General features: G+C 44.9%; 1 protein-coding gene across 3 annotated transcripts in view; it reads right to left on the bottom strand.

Moving 5' to 3' along the window:
* LOC114480104 (uncharacterized) overlaps window positions 1–21,450 on the bottom strand; it is a 40,924-nt gene that overhangs the window by 5,727 nt on the left and 13,747 nt on the right. The window contains exons 10-32 of one of the 3 annotated variants that reach the window (XM_028473939.1): window positions 21,063–21,121; window positions 20,382–20,995; window positions 20,217–20,300; window positions 20,101–20,135; window positions 19,126–19,287; window positions 17,920–18,045; window positions 17,794–17,832; window positions 17,582–17,710; window positions 14,926–15,052; window positions 14,691–14,858; window positions 14,324–14,355; window positions 14,082–14,222; window positions 9,764–9,898; window positions 8,360–8,398; window positions 8,148–8,288; window positions 7,728–7,810; window positions 7,617–7,640; window positions 5,023–6,920; window positions 4,544–4,992; window positions 564–4,439; window positions 435–495; window positions 234–314; window positions 2–175 (exon numbers count right to left, since the gene is read on the bottom strand). In XM_028473939.1, the coding sequence (XP_028329740.1) occupies window positions 2–175; window positions 234–314; window positions 435–495; window positions 564–4,439; window positions 4,544–4,992; window positions 5,023–6,920; window positions 7,617–7,640; window positions 7,728–7,810; window positions 8,148–8,288; window positions 8,360–8,398; window positions 9,764–9,898; window positions 14,082–14,222; window positions 14,324–14,355; window positions 14,691–14,858; window positions 14,926–15,052; window positions 17,582–17,710; window positions 17,794–17,832; window positions 17,920–18,045; window positions 19,126–19,287; window positions 20,101–20,135; window positions 20,217–20,300; window positions 20,382–20,995; window positions 21,063–21,121 (8,677 nt within the window). Of the gene's footprint in view, window position 1; window positions 176–233; window positions 315–434; window positions 496–563; window positions 4,440–4,543; window positions 6,921–7,616; window positions 7,641–7,727; window positions 7,811–8,147; window positions 8,289–8,359; window positions 8,399–9,763; window positions 9,899–14,081; window positions 14,223–14,323; window positions 14,356–14,690; window positions 14,859–14,925; window positions 15,053–17,581; window positions 17,711–17,793; window positions 17,833–17,919; window positions 18,046–19,125; window positions 19,288–20,100; window positions 20,136–20,216; window positions 20,301–20,381; window positions 20,996–21,062; window positions 21,122–21,450 lie in introns of all 3 variants that reach the window. The other 2 variants (XM_028473937.1, XM_028473938.1) reach the window with 2 other exon arrangements.

Below are 21,450 nucleotides of genomic sequence, written 5' to 3'. Positions count from 1 at the left end.
CCTTTAACTTCACACTGTCCTTTCAAGGAGACCGTGGCACCCTTGTCTGATTGGCCGCTTGCTTCTGCCTCAGCAATGCTGATTTGCTGCATTGAGGGGGAGGCGGCGAGCTTGTCTGATAGGCTCTCTTTGGTCTGTGTTTCTTCATCTTTGTACACCTTTCCCTCTTTTCTACCTGTAGGAGATGAAAATGAGTGTGTGCATCTGTGCGTGCGTGCGCGCGCATGTCTAACCTGAAGTAGCTGCGTTCGGCCGAGGATCCACTTCCTCTTCGTCGTCTACAGCCTCGTCTAACATTATGAAGTCACTTTCCTCTGAAACACACATCTTGTTTGGTTTAAACTCTGTAGCTTGTTATGAATGTTTGCAAAAATGCATCCTGGGAATTGTGGTCTAATAAAAAAAATAACAGTAAAACAGAGATACCAACTGACCTGTGATGTCATCGTCATGACGATGGTCTTCATCCTTTTCCATATCAACTTCCGCTAAAGTCTGATAAACAACAACTTTAAACTTGTGCAAGAGAACCAATAAAACCCATGACTGGATTACAGTCTCACCTCTGACTTTAAAGGATTCAGTGATTGGCCGCTCTCACTGATTGGGCCGTCCTTTTCCTCGTTGTAAATCGGCAGCTCATTCTTGGGTTCAGGACGTTCAACCTCTGGTTGCTCTGGAGCATCGTCGGCTCCAACTTCGTCCAGAGTCAGCAACTCCTGTGTCTCTACCTGGTCCATCTCCACCTCCTTCCTCCTTGTTCGTTCTCTGCTGCTGCTTCGGTTTCGCAAATCTGCCTCCTGCTTCAGACCTTCTTTTTGTTCAGAACCGTCTGCGTCTCTCTCATCTGGAACATCATCGGCTCCAACCTCGTCCAAAGTCAGCAGCTCCTGAATGTCTATCTTTGTCATGTTCATCCCTTTCCTCATTCGTGCTTTTCTGCGGCTGCTTTGACTCCCCGGCGGCTCCTCGTTGTCCACTTCTTCCTTCCTTTCTGAACCATCTTCCTCACCTTCATCTTGATCTTCATCAGCAGTAACCTCATCCAGAGTCAGAAGCTCCTGAGCTTCAAATGCACTTATCTCCATCTCCTTGCTCCTATACGCCGCTATGCAGCTGCTTTGACATCCTGGCTCCTCCTGGTCCCCCTCTTTCTTTCTTTCTGAACCATCTTCTTCAGGTTCCTCTGGAGCTTCATCGGCACTAACCTCATCCAGAGTCAGAAGCTCCTGAGCATCTACAGCAGTTACCTCCATCTCCATGTTCCTACGCTCTTCTATGCTGCTGCTTTGATTCTTCGGCTCCTCCTGGTTCCCCTCTTCCTTCCTTTTTGAACCATCTTCCATACCTTCTTCTGGAGCTTCATCAGCACCAACCTCATCCAGAGTCAGAAGCTCCTGAGCTTCAAGTGCAGTTATCTCCATCTCCTTGCTCCTACGCTTCTCTATGCTAATGCTTTGACTTCCTGGCTCCTCCTGGTCCACCTTATCCTTCCTTTCTGAACCGTCTTCCTCACTTTCCTCTGGAGCTTCATCAGCACTAACCTCATCCAGAGTCAGAAGCTCCTGAGCTTCAAATGTAGTCATCTCCATCTCCGTGTTGCAACACTCCTCTATGCTGATGCTTTGATTCCTTGGATCCTCCTGGTCCCCCTCTTCCTTCCTTTCTGAACCGTCTTCCTCACTTTCCTCTGGAGCTTCATCAGCACTAACCTCATCCAGAGTCAGAAGCTCCTGAGCTTCAAATGTAGTCATCTCCATCTCCGTATTGCAACACTCCTCTATGCTGATGCTTTGATTCCTTGGATCCTCCTGGTCCCCCTCTTCCTTCCTTTCTGAACCATCTTCCTCTGGCGCTTCATCGACACTAACCTCATCCAGAGTCAGAAGCTCATTAGCTTCAAATGAAGTTATCGCCATCACCTTGCTTCTGCTCTCTTTGATGCTGCTTAGACTCCCTGGCTCCTCATTGTTCACCTCTAATTCTTTTGCCTCTTTATCCAGGATCAAAAGAGCACTTCTCAAGGTGGAGGACTCATTATTCTTATCTTCAATGAAGTCAGTGAAATCATTGTGTTCCTCTTCCCCTTCAGTAGAACCTTTGATGGTACCTGGTATCATAATATATGGAACCGGATCGTCTTCAGTCTCTTCTTGTCCTTGATCGTCTTCTACAGAGTCAACAATCTGGTACATGGGCTCTTCCTCGTCCTCTTCACAAACAGATTTGGTGATTTTCTGTTTGTCGTAGTCGTCTTCAGGAGTTGAGGACTTTTCAGCAGTCTCAGGGTCATATGAGATCTCCTGATCCTCGGACCTCACCTCCTCCTCCACCGAGTCAATAATTTGATAGGTTGGTTCTTCTTCAATTTCAACCTTGGCTTTCTTAGAAGAGGAAAGTTTACTTGTGGCTTTGGCATTCCTTGGTCTTCCCCGTTTTCTATCCTGTTCGGACACTGGAGGAGCGTCCAGAGCACCTTCGTCCTCGACAGAGTCAGTGACTTTGTAGGTCGCCTCCGCCACAGTGACAGTCGTGTCTTCTATTTTGGGAGAAGTTTCTTTGCTTTCTTTACACTCTTTGGCAGCAGTTTGCCTTCGTGTTGAAATGTCTCTCTTGGCCGGCCGTCCCCTTTGTCCTCTGGTAGATCTTGTTACTGTGACTGCTTCTTCAAGGGCTACATCGTCCTCTACTGAGTCGATCACCTGATATTTTGGCTCCTGTTTGCTGCTGGCTGTTTGTGAAGTAATTTTTTTCTCTTTGTTTCCTCTAGTTGATCTTCTTCTCCCAACCTTTTGTGTCTCTTGATTTGTTTCACTTCCAGCAGAGTCTAATACCGTGCAGGGAACCTCGTAAGCACCCTCTTTGTAAGTTATTGAATCTAGTTTTGTAGCTTCACTTTTTGTTTTAGTCTCATCTTGCTTCTCTTCAGATTCTCCTTCAGAAGTTCTGCCCCTCGCGCTTCTCCTGGTCGGTCTCCCTCTACGACCTTGTTTCTTCTTGGCGTTGGGCGCAGACTGCTCATCTATTGAATCGATTACTTGGTACACTTCCTCCTCCTTGATGGGTTTTAATTCAGCTTCAGGTGTCACATCTTTAGGAGCTTGACTTATCGGTTCAGGATGTTCTGTCTCAGTTGGATTTTTAACTGAATCAATGACCTCAAAATTTTCCTGAACTGTAATGTTTTTGTTTGCTGCGAGAACCTTGGATTTCCTTCTTCTCGTTCGACCTCTGATATGCTTATGCCTCTTTGCAATGTTGGACACTTTGGTTTCATCGCTTACATTTTCAGCCGCTGCCACCTCAGTCACATGATCTGGAGCTGTTTGGTCTTCTGTAACGCTGTCCAGCACTTGGAAAGAGGTGTCTGTTTGTGGTTCAACACTTTCTTCAACATCAGCATTGCCTTCATCATCAATGCTGTCCAACACCTGGAAACTAAGGCCATCCAAACTTTGGTCTTCCTCTGGTCCGGGTAGCCGACTCTCCTCTTCTTCCATATTCTCCTCAAATAAATCAAGAATTTGGTAGTTTTCCATCTCCTCTTCCTGTTTTTCTTCACTTTTTGGACTCTGGGTCACTGATGGCTCTTCCTCTTTTGGTGCCTCCACAGGTGTTTCTTTTTCTGGTTCTGCAGCTGTGTTTACTGCTGCCACCATAATGCCTACCGCTGACAGTGCTGCTAAGCTGCTGATAGGTGATTTTTCCTGCTCTGACCTACTTTCAGTATTCTGGGACCTTTCCTTGCTTTCAAGGCTTGAAGACTCTTCCTCGCCAGGCTCTGAATTACGTTTGGTGCTAGAAGAGTTTTCCTTGCATTTGTTGCTTGGAGACTTATCCTTACCAGGATCAGACTTGTGTTTGGTAGTCAGAGTTTTACCCCTGCCATGACGTGACCTGCGGTCAGGGCTTCGTGAATCATCTTTTCTACGATGGGACCTTCGCTCGGTAGTCAGAGAATTATCCCTGTCCCGATAGGGCCTGCCTTCGGGGCTCCGAGACACATCCCTGCTGCGAAGGGACCGGCGTTCTGGGCTTCGGGACTTATCTCTGCCGCGATGGGACCTGCGTTCTGGACTCCAGGACATATCTTTGCCGCGATGGGACCTGCGTTCGGGACTCCAAGACTTATCCCTGGTGGTAGTAGTCCATGAGTCTCTTTGTCTCCTTTGAAATGACATCGGTGAGCAGCTTCGTTCAGAAGCCCTGTCAGACTTGTTGGAGGATTTGGATTCTTGCTCCAAAGTTTTGCTGTGTGACCTCATCTGGCCTCTCCGTCTCCGTATCCGCTTTGACGAGTTGGAGCTTTGTGTATTCTTGGCAGTGTATTTTGTGTCATCACTGACTTCATCAAGAGTTACAAACTCATCTGTGTCTTGCTCAAAACAAAAAACATCTCTGTCGGAAAACCTGACGTCTGCTGTAAAATCCATTGTGACCTGGAGGGAGGCAAGGCTACTTTATTAATACATTTACACACAAGGCATTTAAAAGTGTCTGATAATACATTGAATAAAAAAGACAAACAAATATAAAAACTCACCTTTCCTCCTTTAGTTTGTTTGTGCTGCTGAATCGCAGCTAAAATGGCCTTTATCTTGTCTTCTCCCATCGGAGAATGCTCCTCAATTTCTGTCTTGGGATGCTTAGATGTGGTCGGACCTTCAGGACATTCTTCAGATCTTGTCGACCCTTCAGATTGTTCCACGGATGATGTTGGACCTTGAGGAAGTTCCTCAATTGGTGTCGGACCTTGAGGACATTTCTCAGTTGGTATCGGACATTGCAGAAGTTCTTCAGATAGTGTCAGACCTTGAGGAAGTTCCTGAGTTTGTGTCAGACCTTGAGGTAGTTCTTCAGATAGTGTCGGACCTTGAGGAAGTCCTTCAGATAGCGTCGGACCTTGAGGAAGTCCTTCAGATAGCGTCGGACCTTGAGGAAGTCCTTCAGATAGCGTCGGACCTTGAGGAAGTCCTTCAGATAGCGTCGGACCTTGAGGAAGTCCTTCAGATAGCGTCGGACCTTGAGGAAGTTCCTGAGTTGGTGTCAAACCTTGGGAAAATTTGGTGGATGGTGTCGGACTTCCAGATTGCTCCTCGATTGATGTCGGACCTTGCGAAAGTTCCCCAGATAGTATCGGACCTTTCGATTGCTCCTCGGATGGTGCTGGACCTTCAGGACATTTCTGGGATGGCATCATACATTCTAAATACTTCTCAGATGGTGTTAAACCTTCACATTGCTTCTCGAATGGGTCCAGATCTTCAGAACATTCCTTGGATGGTGTTGAACCGTCAGGATATTCCTTGGATAGTGTTGGGCCTTCAGAACATACTTTGGATAATTTAAGACCTTCCAGACATTCCTTAAATGGTGTTGGACCATCAGAACATTTCTTGGATGGTGTGGAACCTTCCGGATGTTCCTCAGTAGGTTTTGGACCTTCCAGATGTTCCTTAAATAATGTCGGACATTCAGAACATTCCTTTGATGGTGTTGAACCTTCCAAATGTTCCTTGTTTAGTTTCGAACCTTCTGGACGTTCCTTAAACGGTGTCGGACATTCAGAACATTCCTTGGATGGTGTTGAACCTTCCGGATGTTCATCGGTTAGTTTTGGACCTTCCGAACGTTCCTGAAACGGTGTTGGACTTTCAGAACACTCCTTGGATAATGTTGAACCTTCCAGATGTTCCTCGGTTGGTGTCGGACCTTCAGTTGGTTTTGGATGTTCCTTAAACGGTATTGGACCTTCAGAACATTCCTTGGATGGTGTTGAACCTTCCTGATGTTCCTCGGTTGATTTGGGTCCTTCTAGACTTTCCTGAAATGGTATTGGATCTTCAGAAGCTTCCTTGGATGGTGTTGAACCTTCCGAATGTTCCTCGGTCAGTTTCGGACCTTCTGGACATTCCTTAAACAGTGTTGGACCTTCAGAATATTTCTTGGATGGTGTTGTGCCTTCTGGATGTTTCTCGGTTGGTTTCGGACCTTCCAGATGTTTATTAAATGGTGTCGAACCATTAGAACATTCCTTAGATGGCGTTGAACCTTCCGGATGTTCCTCAGTTGGTTTCGGACCTTCCTTAAACTGTGTCGGACCTTCAGTTGGTTTCGGACCTTCCGGACGTTCCTTAAACGAAGTCGCACCTTCAGAACATTCCTTGGATAGAGTTGAACCTTCCGGATGTTCCTCGGTTGGTTTTGGACCTTCCAGACTTTCCTTAAACGGTGTTGGATCTTCAGAAGCTTCCTTGGGTGGTGTTGAACCTTCCAAATGTTCCTCGGTTGGTTTCGGACCTTCTGGACGTTCCTTAAACAGTGTTGGACGTTCAGAATATTCCTTGGATGGTGTTGTACCTTCTGGATGTTCCTTGGTTGGTTTCGGACATTCAGCATGATCCTCAGATGTTGTTGGAAATTCAATACATTTTTCAGATGGTGTCTGGCCATCAGGACGTTCCTTGGATGGCTTCAAACCTGCAGGATGTTCAGGATGTTCCACAAATGCTTTTACACCTTCATGATGCACCTCAGATGGTTTTGGGCCTTCATGACGCACCATGGTTGATGTCGGAACAACATGACAATGTTTGGATAGTGTCAAAACCACAGGACGTTTCTTAGATGGTGTATGGCCTTCAGGAACTTTCTCAGTCCTGGTCAGATCGTCAGAGCTGGCAACGTCAGTGTCAGTGTCGACTGCTCCCCACGATTCTTGTTCAACCATCTCCACATCCTTGCTGGTCTCGGAAGCAGAGCCAGAGTCGGGGGTTGTGTTTTCAGCAGCCGGTATAGTTGAAGATGAGGAGGACGTGTTGGAGTCCTGGGCGGTCTGACCCGGAGCAGCCCAATACAGACCCTCTAGGTTAATTGTGAAATTGACGGATTGGAGCTGATGTTTGTGCAGGCTCTGAAGACTGAGACAGAAACAAATCACCTCAGAGTTCAGCGTTTAATAATGGTTTATCAGTAGGTAACGGTTTAAAACTGATTTAACTGTTATCCAATTCACACAAAACATGGAGCGGACTCTGTGAGATCAGCACAGGTAGATTGTGGAGAAAAATGAAGATGTAAAAAGAATCATGAGGGAAATACAGATACTGGTATCGGGTAGGTACTGCTGGGATACACTTGTTAAAGTTCACCGATGCCAAGAACAAATACCAAAAACATGCAATTTGTTTTGAGTTATACTCAAGATCAGCAAGTACACAAATCCAAGCATCTATGTTGTATTGGCACAAGTTTGTCTGTGTTTCAATCATTTTTGTTTGCTTATGTTTAGTTCGTACAACATTTTTGATTGTTATGAATAAAGTTGAACTTTATTTGATGAATATAATCATTTATTGACTAGAATAGTTCCCTCACAATTTTAAATTTAAAGATAGTGTTAGTTTTTGTTTTTCCAGTTTTGTTAAGGGACAGATATAAGTTAATCTGTCTTTAAGCTCTTCTTTATTCCATTTGTTTTGTCTTTACGTTTTTTGCATGTTTTGTTCTTTTTATTTTTCTGTTGAAAATAAATAATTAGTGCCAAATACAATAGTCATCTCATCTCGATTATGTAAAGCTAGTAAAATGATTAAAATGAGGATAAAAACACTCACGTATCCACTCGTATCACTTTCTTCCTGTGAATTTAATAAAAAGCTTGTTTAGATGTGAAGTGAAGATCAATAGAATGATTGATTGATTGATGATCGCTGAGGTTCACTGACCAGATGTGAGGAGCAGTCAGAGATCCAAGCTTAGCCTGAATCACCTTCATCCAGTCGCTGGGCTCCAACATCTCGATGCAGATCTGAGACGATCACAATAAACGTTGGTCACGTGTGTCAATGTGTGTATCTCAGTGTCTTAGTGTGTATCACGCTGTCGAGCATGTTGTGTGTATATCAGTGTGTGCGCTTGATTGTCTCTTTACATATCAGATGTGATTGTATCTGATCTGAGGGTCACACGACCAACATTCACGTCAGCATTAGAATAATGACCAGTCAGAGCATTAACACAGGAAACAATAGAGTTTGGGGGTTCTTGTCCTTTCGTCCTTGTTCATTTATGTCCCTTTTGTGGGTTCTTGTTGTCCGTGTGTGTGTGTGTTTCTTAGTTTTCTTGAGTGCATTTGTCTGTCTCACCCTGTTGCCCAGCGGCAGGAATCCTGCCAGTCGTCCCACAGAGGCCACCTCCTTCATGACGGCCTGAATGAGCTCCAGAGAAACCTCAGAGACCTGAACCAGCAGGAGCCGATGTTCCAGATGCGACTTTGGGGTGACGCGCTGAGAGGAGACGGAGAGAGTCAGAGGTCAGGGAGCGCACAAGAAGTGTGCACGAGCCACGGCTTACTTACAGCATTGCTCAACTTCATCAGTTGTCCGTACATGACCTCCTGCAGATAGACGAAGGACAGACATAGATATCAAGTCAGTGCAATAAACAAAAAAGCTTTACCAGCCTCGTCCATTTTCTTTGCGTTTTTGTTACCTCATTTTTTCTTTTACCTTTATGGTGACTTTTCCCTCAAGCCAGTCTCATCTAAATTTGTTTTTAACCCTGGTCAGTTTCTATCACTGAAGACTCATCTTTGGTTAAAAACCTCATATTTCCACTGCAAACAACACAGAAAGCTGACCAAGCCGCAATGAGTTTGCGAAATAGTTTCATTTTCATCCAATCGCCGACACGTTACCAACGAGCTAAGCTTCCTGTTGTTCAAGAAAAAGACAATGCAAGGTTGATTTTCAGTGAAATAAAGTCAGTGGAAAAATCTCGTCTATGTAAGAATTAATGTTGTGCCGATACCAGCATTGGGAGGGGTGCCGATACAGCACTAAAAGGCTGGCATCGGTATCGGCAAGTATTAACTAACAACACACCGATACCGCCGATTTACAGCATCAAACAATTCTTCACACTACTTTCAATACACGGTCCGTCAAACGTTAGAAGAATCCGCCGAACACCAACGAAAAAGAATCCACTCAAAGTGTTATCGTTACCGCAGAGCTCGGCTCACCTTTGGATGAGAGATTAGCCGTGATTAACACCATTGATGGGGAGGCACACACAGGGACAAAGCAGAAAATGGTGCGATGAGAGAAGACTCAAGCTCCCAGCAGCTCACACTCGAAGAGCATGTGTGGAACTAACTGGACTATTGAGTGTGTTGCAATCGTGAGACAACACAATCTACAAACTGGGGCAAGCGGGTCAACTCTGCATGTCCGGGCGGAGGAGGAACTGGCGTGTGGGGGAACGGGGGGGGGGGGGGGGGGGAGCAAGGCCAAAAAACAGTAACAAATCCATTCAATTCTGACCCAGACAACATTATAATAATCATTTTTCCATCAAAAGCCCGATCTCAGTGTTGTTTTTGTAGTTTTATAGAAGGAAACCAATGTTGAGGTGTCACTAAAGCAAAACAAATTTGCCTCAATGTCAGGTTTTTTCAGAACCTTTTTTCTCAGCTTTTTGTCAGAAACTGGCAATTTGTGTGAAACTTGCCTCTATTCAACTGCTATTACGGAAGAGCGAAACAAGCTGAAGACATAAAATTCTGATTTAAGTAGAGACTCTAATCTTTCACAATTTCAGATACTATGCAACTGGGTATTGGTATCAGGACCAAAATAAAAAAAGAACATCGGAACAACACTAGTAAGAAGTGAACACAATTGTACGGTTTCCCTTTCAGTCACAGAAATGACAATCAGGACCAAAGGAGTGAATACATGCATAGTGAGGACTCGCGTACCTCAGTGAATTCCGGGTTCATGTTGTGATCAACAAAGTGGATCTTGACTGGTTTGTCTTTGAGGCAGTACGGCTTGATGCTGTGACGTCGAGAGAACTCCCTGCCCGACTCAGGGGTGTTGAAGTAGATGAAGGCCTGAGGAGGACGACAAAGACAGGAGTGAGGTGAAAGGTGAAACAGTGTCGTTGGCTGTCCCCGACGAGGCGTCTAACTAGAGCAGAGCGATGTGGACCAAAACTCTTATCCTAATATTTTTTCTCCAAATGGCAAAATACAAGATAAATCTTGACCACTTTAATTCGAATGAAGTCTGACCAGAAAGACAATTTAAGGTCAAATTTACTGATGCAAAATGTCACACATGCACATTTATTAACAAACATCTGGTTTGGTTGATCAATTAAGGATACCTTAATCTGGAATGCTGGGCTTCTATGTTGTAAAATAAAGACATTTATAAATATTCAATGTTTAATATTAACTGGTGGCCATATTAGAAAATGGCGGGGGGCCTTGAGGTTGGGGTCGGTGTCGGGATGCCGGAAGATTTGAGTTCAGCAGGTCAAAAACTGCAAGTATGCCAAATTTATGCTTGTAGACAAATATGCACAATTCTTCCTCTAACAGACGCGACTACTACAAAAGACAACACTTGAATGAGTTCTATTTCATCCCTGCTGACCGCTAGAGGCGGTGCTTTAAGCACTGAATGTTCCCCTTCGCGCATGCGCAGTGCAAGTATGTATACCAACAATGTCACCCGTGACCCCTGGATGACCCAGAGGAAGTTTATATCTTCCGGTATCACTCCAGGGTACTTTCCTTTTTTCCTTCTTGCACGCAGTTGCTGGAATATTGTGCATACATCTGCCGTCGCTAGTAGCTCCGTGACCGTGGTAGGTCGGAGCAGCGTGCATTCGCCCTCCAGGAGCTGCGACGGTGAGTGTTTGGGTAGCGGTAGCTTCACCCATTAGCAACCTCTGTTGGCACAGGTCGCGTTAGCGCCGCCTCCCCCCAGCATATGGTCTGTGTTTAGGCCCGACGACACACGCTGACAAGGCAAGTAGCTGCTTATTCGGCAGATCAACGGTTGTCTTTATAAAATAAATGAAAGAGATTGTCGGTGATGGCTGCGTTCGAGCAGCCTACTCCCGAAATTTAAGTTAGCCGACTTTATTTGTTTGCTGTTGGGTCGTGTGCGCACGCCCGGAGCCCAGCGTGGATTTGCTTACATTAGCTTCACCAGCTAAGCTAGTGTCATCTTCTGTTAAAGAGCCCAGTTCAGGGGAGGACCACAGTACAGTGGTTGTTTTTTGTTTAATATATTTGGGCCTCTACTGTGCAGGCGGCGTGCGCCTTTGTTGAGCTAGAATACCTGTGTTTAAATCAGTGACTTCTCAGTGAAGCTACGATGGATGGCTCACATGTCTGCTCATCCTGTGGGGTTTCTTTACAGCCAGAGGATGGCCACGACCTATGTCCCGCATGCCTTGGCCCTGAGCACCTGGGGGAGGCGCCGTCAGGCAATCCCTGCATGAACTGCAGCTACTTGCCTCGGGCGGCCAGGGTTGCCAGGTTGGCGGGGGTGGAAGGCTCAGTAGCCGTAGTCGACCTCCCCCAGGCCTCCCGACCTCCCCCCATCGAGCCTGCCATCGCTTCTCTTATTGTGTCACCAGATGAAGCACTTCGAAGGGATGCTAGGTGTCCTCGACCCCAGTGTCGAATAACCGACGACCTTCTCATGAGGGCTTATGATGCTGGAGCACGTGCTGGTCGCATGGGAAACTCCCTATCACACCTTATGTTGGCCCTCTCAGCCTCACTGCAGGAGGGTGGTGTGCATGCCGATGCGGTTACCTTCTGTGATGCCTCATTGGAGGCTTTTGGACTCATGTCCAGAGAGCTTGGGCGAATAATGTCCATCTTAGTCCAAGCTCGTCGTCAGGTTTGGCTGTCCCAGTCGAACTTAACGGAGGCAGCCAGGAGAATACTGCGCAGCCTCCCGGTCGAACCAGGGGAGATATTGGGTCCAGCAGCCCAGGAAGCGCTGGAACGGACCATCCAGGCGGGGAAAACCAGGCAGTAGCTTGCCGAATGCCTCCTCCTGACAGACCCCCGGCCGGCAGGCTGAGGGGCCCCCCGGCGGTTTTTCACAGCCACATGCCGCCGACAACTTACTCCACTGGTCGTCGTGATGCCCAGCGTCCCGCACGGATACCAGTCCGGGATTTTCAGGGCTCTGCTCGCCTGCCCCCCAGACAATTTTGAGCTCCAGAGCCTTTCCGCCCTCCCACTAGGGACCCGAGGGGCCGGGGGGGCAGAGATTGAGGCCTTGGGGCCGGCGGTCGGATATTTTTTGCATCAGCAGCTCCAACAGTGGGCTACTCATGCTTCAGACCCGTGGGTGGTTGCCACCCTAACCTACGGGTACAAACTTCAATTCCGCCGCCGGCCCCCCACATCCGGCCGGGTCAGAATGCAAGTAGCTCCAGTTCATGCAGGGATTGCCTGACGGCGCCTCCCCCAGGTGCTCAGGGCCAAGGCATGCGGGACATAGGTCGTGGCCAGCCTTGGCCGGAGGGCCTCTTGTATGCCTTCCCTCCGTTTCCTCTGATTCAGCTGGGTCCTTCAGGAGGGCCACAGGATCCTGCTTGTAGCTCCCTTCTGGCCAGGAAGGAGCTGGTTCCCGCTGCTACACAGCCTCTGTGCCTTCCCGACAGGAGGGATCTCCTGTCCCAACTGGTCGGGTGGATTTGGCACCCTAATCTGCAACTCCTTTAGCTGTGCGTTTGGCCACTGGGGGGCCCGAGACGCTCCTGAGCGTCTGTGCCGACCCAGTTAGATATACTATAATGAATGCAAGAGCGCCGTCTACTCGCCTCCAGTATGAGAACAGATGGAAACTGTTTTCCAACTGGTGTACAAGGCGGGAGGTGGACCCTGTGCACTGCCCTGTGCCAACTATTCTGGACTTCCTCCAGTCCCTTCTGGACAAAGGGCTTTCTCATTCAACGCTGAGAGTCTATGTCGCAGCAATATCTTGCCGACATGTAATGGTCGACAATGGCACGATTGGTAGCCTCAAGCTGGTGTCCCTTTTCTTGAGAGGAGCTTGGAGGTTGCATCCTCTGAGAGCAACAAGGACTCAAGCATGGGATCTTCCCCTGGTGCTGGAGGCATTGCGCCTTCCACCGTTTGAGCCCTTGGCACAAGCAGTGCTGAAGTGGGTTACCCTTAAGACTGCGTTCCTTCTGGCCATTTCCTCCGCGAAGCGTGTCAGTGAGCTGCACACCCTGCCAATCAGCGACACATGTCTGAGGTGGAATTCGGACGGCTCGGGAGTCACTCTGTGGCCGAACACAGCTTTTCTCCCTAAAATGCTGTCCCGCGCTCACCTCAACCAGCCCATTCGGCTGGCACGATTCAACCCTTCTTCCATGGAGCCAGAGGTTCAGCCTGACCTGTTGTGCCCAGTGCACGCCCTGGAAGCCTACATTGCAGCTACTGTAGGTTTTCGGGGGTCTGATCAGCTCTTTCTCTGTTATGGTGGCCCTAACAGGGGTGATGTCTCCAAGCAGCGCCTGTCCAACTGGATTGTCGATGTGATTGCCCATGCATATCGGGCGTGTAACCGTCTCATCCCATCTGGTGTGCGGTGCCACTCTACCAGGAGTGATGCTACGTCATGGGCTGCCCTGAGGGGAGTGCCCCTGGAGGACATCTGTGCTGCGGCCTCATGGGCGTCGCCGGGCACTTTCTCCAGATTCTACAGGGTAAATGTAGCCACACCCCATCCATTGGCTGTGGTCCTTCGGCCAGAGTCCTCTGATCCTACACACTGAAGGGTGGAAAGCAGGATTCTTCGTGATTTTTCTGGTATAAGTCATTCAGTGCTTAAAGCACCGCCTCTGGCGGTCAGCAGGGATGAAATAGAACGAAGAGTTACAAATGTAACTATGGTTTTATGAATCCCGAATGACCGCCAGAGCTCTTTGTCACTCAGAACCCTCGTGTGCTCGTGAGAAGATTCTGTAGGAAAGTACCCTGGAGTGATACATACGTAACTCTTCGTTCTGTAGTGTGGCTTGTTTCGGGGACAATCTGGGTTAGGACGCACTCAGAACTCCATCTAAATGTGCTTTTAATGCTGTTCTGAAAAGTAGAGAAAGCAGCGACTCCTAAAACGTGTATTTTAATACAAAATAAACCGTAAAAAATATGATTATCAATAAAGGAAATATTGTAATTTTCCATATCACCAAACTGGAAAACTCGATATATCTTGAATCTCGATATATCAGCCAGCCCTACATCTCACCCTCCTCTGCAGCGGCAGCACCATCACCCTGTAGAACATACTGATGATGTTACGCTGGTGAAGCAGACTCCAAACCATGCGCGCCACATCCAGCTGACAGTAGCCGTCCTCAGGGAGACACGTCATCATGATGGTGGACGACTTTTACGGTAGACACATAATAAACACAGTGAGAGAGACAGACACAGACACAAACACACACACACACACACACACACACACACACACACACACACACATACCTCTCTTACCACTGTAAAAGGGTTGTGGTATGCTGGAAAGTAAAGAAAAAAGGAATTTATTAAATTACAATTATAAATTAATGACAATGTAGAAATTAAAACAGAACTGTTCTTTAATATGTTGTATAGAAATACACAAGAAACTGTTGCAAAATGTATTTGAAAAGTGTGTAAAAATGTATTTTAAAGAATGTATTTGTGATAAATGTTTAGGTAAATTGATTTAAATAAAAATAAAGAAAAAAATGTTTTTGAATAGAAATAAATCAAATAAAATGTTTGAAAAGAAAATGGATGAAAAATTAAATACAATGTTGATAATACAACAACAATAATAATGATGATTATAATAAATTCTCTCTCTTACATGGGATGCTGAACCAGGGACAACTGGTAGGGAAGATGAAGGGAAACGTTGTCATAGTAACATAAAACGGTGGACCGCATTCCAGAGGAACACCAGAGTTCATTGGAACGTTGGAGCCTTTCAGTCGCAGTCTTAGGGAAGGGATGGCCTTCTCCGCCATTATGGGCACTGAAACAGATCACACACACAGTCACAGCTTCATCCTGATTAACTGGAGGCACGTGGTGTGACATACGCGGCGAGGTCGTTGTTCTCCGTGGCGTGCCCAGCCTGTAGACAGAGTGCTGAGGAGGCTTCTTAAGAAGACTGTACCAGACTCCCAGACGATCCGCGTCGTGTATCGTGTAGAACTCGATGAAGACCTGAAACACAAAGGCCCTCATTTATCAATCTTTCGTATGTTCAGATCTAAGCGTCACCAGTCAGTCAGGAGCCTTCGTTTATGCAACCATTTTCACCGAGCTCCAACCGGAAGTCTCCATCCATCCAATCTATCCATTCATCCAACCACTGTATCATCTGTCAATAGACGTAGAGAATTAGAACTCCTCTTAACCACTAGATGGAGATGATGAGCATAGTGGAACAGCAACATGCTCTGGCTTTGGATCCACAAGGACAATAAAGATAAAGTGGATAAGATTGGTACACATCTTCACCACCAGAGGGGCATGAAGATGACTCAACACCTCTCCTGGCAGCTGCAGGCAGTTTTTCTACTACGAGAAACTGGGGGAAAGGTCAAGGATCTTACATGTTACAGGCTGACAAAGAGCACTGTTTAAATGGTCAGTTCATACTTAATCCTTAAAAATTGAAGTATTAATCATTATTTTTCAATTGATGTAACTTTGAATACAATCAATGACTGGTAACACATAAAAACACCAAAAATCCATGTATTTTACCTTTTCCTTTTAAGACATATGTTTTATATACTGTAATGTTTCCATACATCATAAAAATGTGTTTTACTAAAGATAAGGAGTGACGTTGTTGTGCCGGCTTTTTAGCAACTGTTTGCTCAGAGAACATTGCATTTTCCATGAATTTCTGAGCTGGAAGATGACTTGGTCTGATACCAGCTGTCCTTCTGAGTTTTAGACTCTGCCTCCAAAAAGTCTGATTTGGATCTAAGAAGGATATTCCCTGAAGAACATACTTCAACAAAGTCTTCCTCAGTAATACAATCTATCAGTGCGGTCATTCTGGGTACAGCCCCTAGGATGGAGAAAGTCTGAATTTAAGATTTGGACTGATACAAACATAAAATCACAGGATTCCTTTAAAGGTGCTGCTGAAAAAATGAACAACTGAGGATTTTCACTAATCAGGGCTTAAGGTGAGTTAGTTTATAACCATAGGTTTAATAACGTATATGCTTTTTACCCCTACTATGTTGTGCTCCCCCTCACTCATAAATAAAGCTGAGTTATAAAAAGACCAAAAAGACTTTTTCCTGAATTAGCTATATGTGTTTCAAAAGTTAACATCTGAAAGTGTGGCTTAGAAGGTTACAGTACATCTAGTAAAATATTAAACATTGTCCTGGAAGAATTGTTCCAAACTTCTAAAAAAGACTGGGCCAGATATCAAGTGCCAGGATCTGGAGGAAGGCGTGCGTTAAACCAGGGGTCTGCAACCTTTACTCTCAAAGGAACCATTTTACCTCATCTCACCTGGATTAAAGTCCGCTCTGAGGCGAAATGAAGCCAATATAGTGTCATAAATTTTAAACAGTTAAAATTATATAGAATAATGTTTGATTTAGTTTGTATTAATCATGTAAATGGCAACTTAAAAACGTTTCAAATAAAATATAAATGAATATCAAGGAATAACAACAAAGCCGTATCTTGCATCTTCAAATTCGTACGTTTGGAAATGGTTTGGCTCAGAGTGTCACTGTGTGTGTGTGTGTGAACGCTATAAAGATCCAGAGGTGTCTGTGGATTGATAATGTTATAAACAGGACTCAAAACAACTGGTTACCGTCACACTGCACGTTTATTGCATGCAGGGGAAGATCAAACACTGCTTTATGTCGTTTCAGACGGGACGGTGACAGAAAAGTAACATTAAACTCTGTCCATGTTCTCAGTACAGGAAGCAGGAAGTAGGCAGGTCTGACTCAACTCTGACCTTACGTTACCATGGCTACCTTAAAGGGACAGTCCTCAGAAGGCGATCATTACAGCACACGTGTGTGTGTCTGTGTGTGCGTGCGCGTGTTACTCGTGGCAACTGTTTATATGTTCTGTATCTGATAAATTCACAATTGTCAGTAATAATACATAATTGATAGTTCATTATAATAATAATAAATGTACAGCACTTTGGTCAGCTGAAGTTGTTTTTAAAATGTGCACAAAGTCACAATTTGTTTTACAAACGATGATATTGTTCTCTACACCTCTGTTAATAAAGGTTCCTGTGTGACATGTGACATTAACTAACTTACCTTATTTTAAAGGTTTGCCTATGAAAAAAAAAGAAACTAACAGGTACACTATGTTATAATAGTTAGGGGGAAATGACATCACAGAGAAAACATCAATATATATTGAGTATTGTCATTCTGGTTTGATTGTATGCATCAAAGCATCATCTCCAGGAAAGGGCAAAATATTGAGAAATATCGTAAAAAAGCTGGGTTTAAAAATTTTTTAAAAAATTGATCAAACGATGTGAATCGATTCTCCTTTGTATAGCCCGATATCGATTCATAAATCAACTAAAAATAGTCCACTAGAAAGTTATAGGGTAGGACTTTAACCTTTTAAACAGAGAGCTGATCCTGGTAACCCCCGTAAGGAGTTAAAAACAGGCGATCTTACACATCCATCCATCGTATTATCGATTCATCCATCTTATCATCCATCCATGGGTACCTTGTTAAGCAGAGGAGCGTAGTTCCGCACGTTGCCAATCTTCTTGAGGACCTCCCTCAGTTTTCTGGCCTCACTCGGTGATATGTTCTTGATGAAGACGATTCTCTCTGCCTGGTGTAATTGGATTTTCTGTTCACAGCAAACATCAGAACATTAGCCACGCCGCCTTCCACAGAAGAACACAGAAGGAGCTTCTCCTGTGGACCACGCACCTCGTTCATCCACATCATCAGACTCTGGTAAAACTCCATCTGAGAGAAGGACAGGAGATACACATGAGACAATCATCAGCAGCACAGCTTTGAAACACGTTCAGTCTGTGCTGAGCTGCTTCCCACCGGGGTGCTGAAGTTGTCTTCCAGGATCTTCACCAACAGTTTGCATCCAGAGAGTTTAAAGCAGTCCCTCACAGACGCTCGGATGACGTTGATCACCATCTCAGCTGTCGGCAGGACTGCCAACGCCTGGTGAGACGTGACAGACAACACAGCTGTTTGACGACGACAAACATCTTCTCCACGTCATTCTGTGCAGCGGGCGCTTCATATTCCTAACAAAGTCATGTTGACGGCTTCTTTTTAGGTGGTTTGTGTGCTCTGTCGTCAGTTTGTGTATTTTTGAGGTCAGTTTGTGTATTGTTGTTGATTACTGTATATCTGTGCTAATGAAGTCGTTTTGCATCTTTGTCATTTTGGTCGTAATAAGGAAACTCAAATACATTTTTTAGAGCGTTCTGTCGTCAGTTTGTGTATTTTAGTTGTCGATATCTGAGCTGATGAAGTTGTTTTGCATCCTTGTTGTCATTTTGGTCATAAGGAAATTTGAATACCTCATTTTGTGGATTCTGTCATCAGTTTGTGTATTTCTGTTTTTGGTTTGTGTCTTTTTAAGGTCAGTTTGTTTATTTTTGTTGTCAATATCTGTGCTAACTACATTGTTTGGCCTCTTTGTTGTCATTTTGGCTGCAATAAGGAAACTTGATAACTTTGTTTTTTGCGTCCTGTAGTCATTTTTGATTTTTGCAGTTTTTTCAGGTCATTTTCAGGTCATTAACAGTCATTTTGTGTTCTACTTCACCCTTTCTGACCGGAAGTTATAGACTACCAGGTCCTTGGGGTGACACGTGACTTTGTTGGTATTACACTCGACCTACGTCTTCACGAGACGGTATCATCCAGTGCTTGAAACACCGCCTCTGGCAGTCGTCCAGGGTTCATAGAACTGCAGTTACGTTTGTAACTCTGGTTTTTATTGTTGTTTTATATATCTTTTATTTCATTGTTGCTCTGTGTGTTTTTGTCATTTTGTCTGTTTTTGTTTTCATATTGCATTTCATTTACATGGTGACGTATATGAAACTTTAATGTTTTCCTCCTCTGAGAATCTTCACGTTCCTCCTCTGGTTTTGTGTTTGGTTTATTATGGGTTAATTTTCTAAATGGATCAACAAATAAAAACGAAATGATGTCACAGTCCATCAGTAGAACTATAAGGAGAAACTTTGGCTCATTTAGCAAAAAACAAAACAGAGTGACGTGACGTACCATGCGTTGCTGGGGGATGACGTAGATGTTGTGAAGGTGTTCGTCCTCGTGCTGAAATCCAAACGGGGTGAGCAGATTGGCCACGTCTTGCTCGGTGTAGTTGCCATTCTCATACTTGGGCAGGTTGGTGATCTGCAGCACGCGTCTGTTTTTGGAGGCGAACTGAGACGGGACGACATGAATGCAAACGCCAAAATAACCCTTTAATGTGTGAAAAAACTTTTTTTTTTTTTTACTTTGGTTGACTTTAATGTTTATGTTCACACTTCTCACTTTTACTGAGAGCTAACATAATGTGCAATATAAATAAAAAACAATATGATTGTATTGTTCATAAAGCACAAACTTAAATTCAACTAAGCTATATTCATGCTTTTCTGTAAATTTTTTTAAACTCTAACTTTTTGTATTAAAATAAAAACATAACTTGGTACAGAACATTCCAGAGAAGTCAAAAGTGAACAGTGTAAAATAGTTAGAATATCTGTGGAATGAAATAAACAGAGCAACTGATGAAGCTGATGAATTTAGTTTGAAATAGTCTTTTTTGCAGTGCCCCCTAGTGGCCTAAATTATTGAAATTTGCCTCATACCCACAGTCACATGCCAATCAAGGCTCTCAGATTTGGTGGTGTTAGCATTTATAATAAATGATAGTGTTATAGTCAAAGTACGGTACAGTTATTTTCCTAAAAGGTGATAAGTTAAAGACGTCTCCGTACCTTCAGGATCTTGTCTTAAAAAATCCTTAAATTTGAGACTAATTTTCCTCAACAATTTCAGTCATTTGCATGAATTTTTCCAGATTCTTGCAAACATGTTTTACTCATTTCCTGTGTTTACGTTTTCAGCGCCAAATATTCTTCTCACAGCTTTTCCTTTGAAGGAAGTGGAATGACTGTTTCGAATCTAAGATTAATAAACGAGGCTGTTTTGAGCGTAAAGAACATGAAGACGAGTGGACAGGAGACTCACCTCTGGAGAAAAGACGCTTTTCATCTCAACACAAGCTGTGAAGAGATAGTGAGAGCGGTCAGAACACGGAAGCAAAGGGCAGACAAGGGTTCACCAACAGAGAAAGGAAGCCTCACCTATTCTCTTCATCACCAGATTCTTCCCCATCATCTCGCCCATGGTGAGGGGCAGAACGTCTGTCTTCGGTTTCCTGTCGGCATCTGCCGAAGAAAGAAACCTTTGATGTGGCTCTCGTTCATCCCTTCTGAAAGAGCACAAAGCCCTTCATTTTCACCACTTACCTTCTTCACTCAGCTTTTCTTTTTCTTCTTGGGATTCCTGCTTCACGAGTACTTCCAGAGTTGACATTATTGGCGGTCCCGCGGATTTCTCCGCTTTGTCTGGAGGTTTTTCCACTTTCACGGCTGCCTCCTTGTCCTTCTGTTCAGCCTTCTTCTCTGAGCTTGTGCTACCTTTCTTGTCAGCAGCTGGAGCTTGGGGGCCACTCGTGGTACTTTTGGCCGGTTGTGACGGTTTGTTCAGCACAGTTGGCTTCATTGGCTCCCCCGCAGGTTTTTTATCAGCAGCAGTGTCGGATGGCTTTGCTGTAGAGCTTTGCGTGGTGGAGCCAGCTACTTGTTGCTGCTTCCCAAATTTGGGAGCCTTCGCCGGCATGGCCATGACATTTTGGGCTTTGGACAGCGAGAATGGCGTGGTGAAACTGGCTGCTCGTTTATGCTTCCCAGATTTGGGAACCTTTGCCGACTTGGTCATGACATTTTGGGCTTTGGACAGCGAGGATGGCGTGGTGAAGCCAGCTGCTTGTTTCTGCTTCCCAGATTCAGAAACCTTCGCCGGCTTGGCCGGGACATTTTGGGCTTTGGAAAGGGAAGACATTCTGGATTTTCCAATTTTTCTGCAACAAGAAATCAATCAGTGGGATTGAGTGGATGTGCAAAATGAGTAATGGCTGAAGTTCTTACGTTGGAGGAGCTTTCTTTCGCTCTTGAGCAGGTGTTTGTGATCCAGACAATTTCCCGCCCTGAAAACAAAGAGGAGTTTAGAAGGAATACGACCACCTACCAGCCAATACATTAAGACTACTGGTATCACCAAATCTGCAGTAATGACTACTCTCACTGCTTCAGTATATGTACAGCATAATGTATGAACCGGAACACTATTGTGTTGGCCTAGCAGAGTATCCCAAAGTTTTGGAGATCCAATGGGTTCTGGAATGGTTTGTAGACACAGTAACCAGTAGGAAGTACACGGTCGTATCTCCACTTTAAGTTTTCTAATTTCATTCTCACAGCATTCACCACAGGGACAAAAATTAAACTCATAACATTCTGACTGAATATTTGGACA

Source organism: Gouania willdenowi, chromosome 18, assembly GCF_900634775.1.
Source record: "Gouania willdenowi chromosome 18, fGouWil2.1, whole genome shotgun sequence".
Lineage (NCBI taxonomy): Eukaryota > Metazoa > Chordata > Actinopteri > Blenniiformes > Gobiesocidae > Gouania > Gouania willdenowi.
The sequence above is the reverse complement of the archived record's forward strand: the minus strand, read 5'-3'. Positions and strand labels throughout refer to the sequence as shown.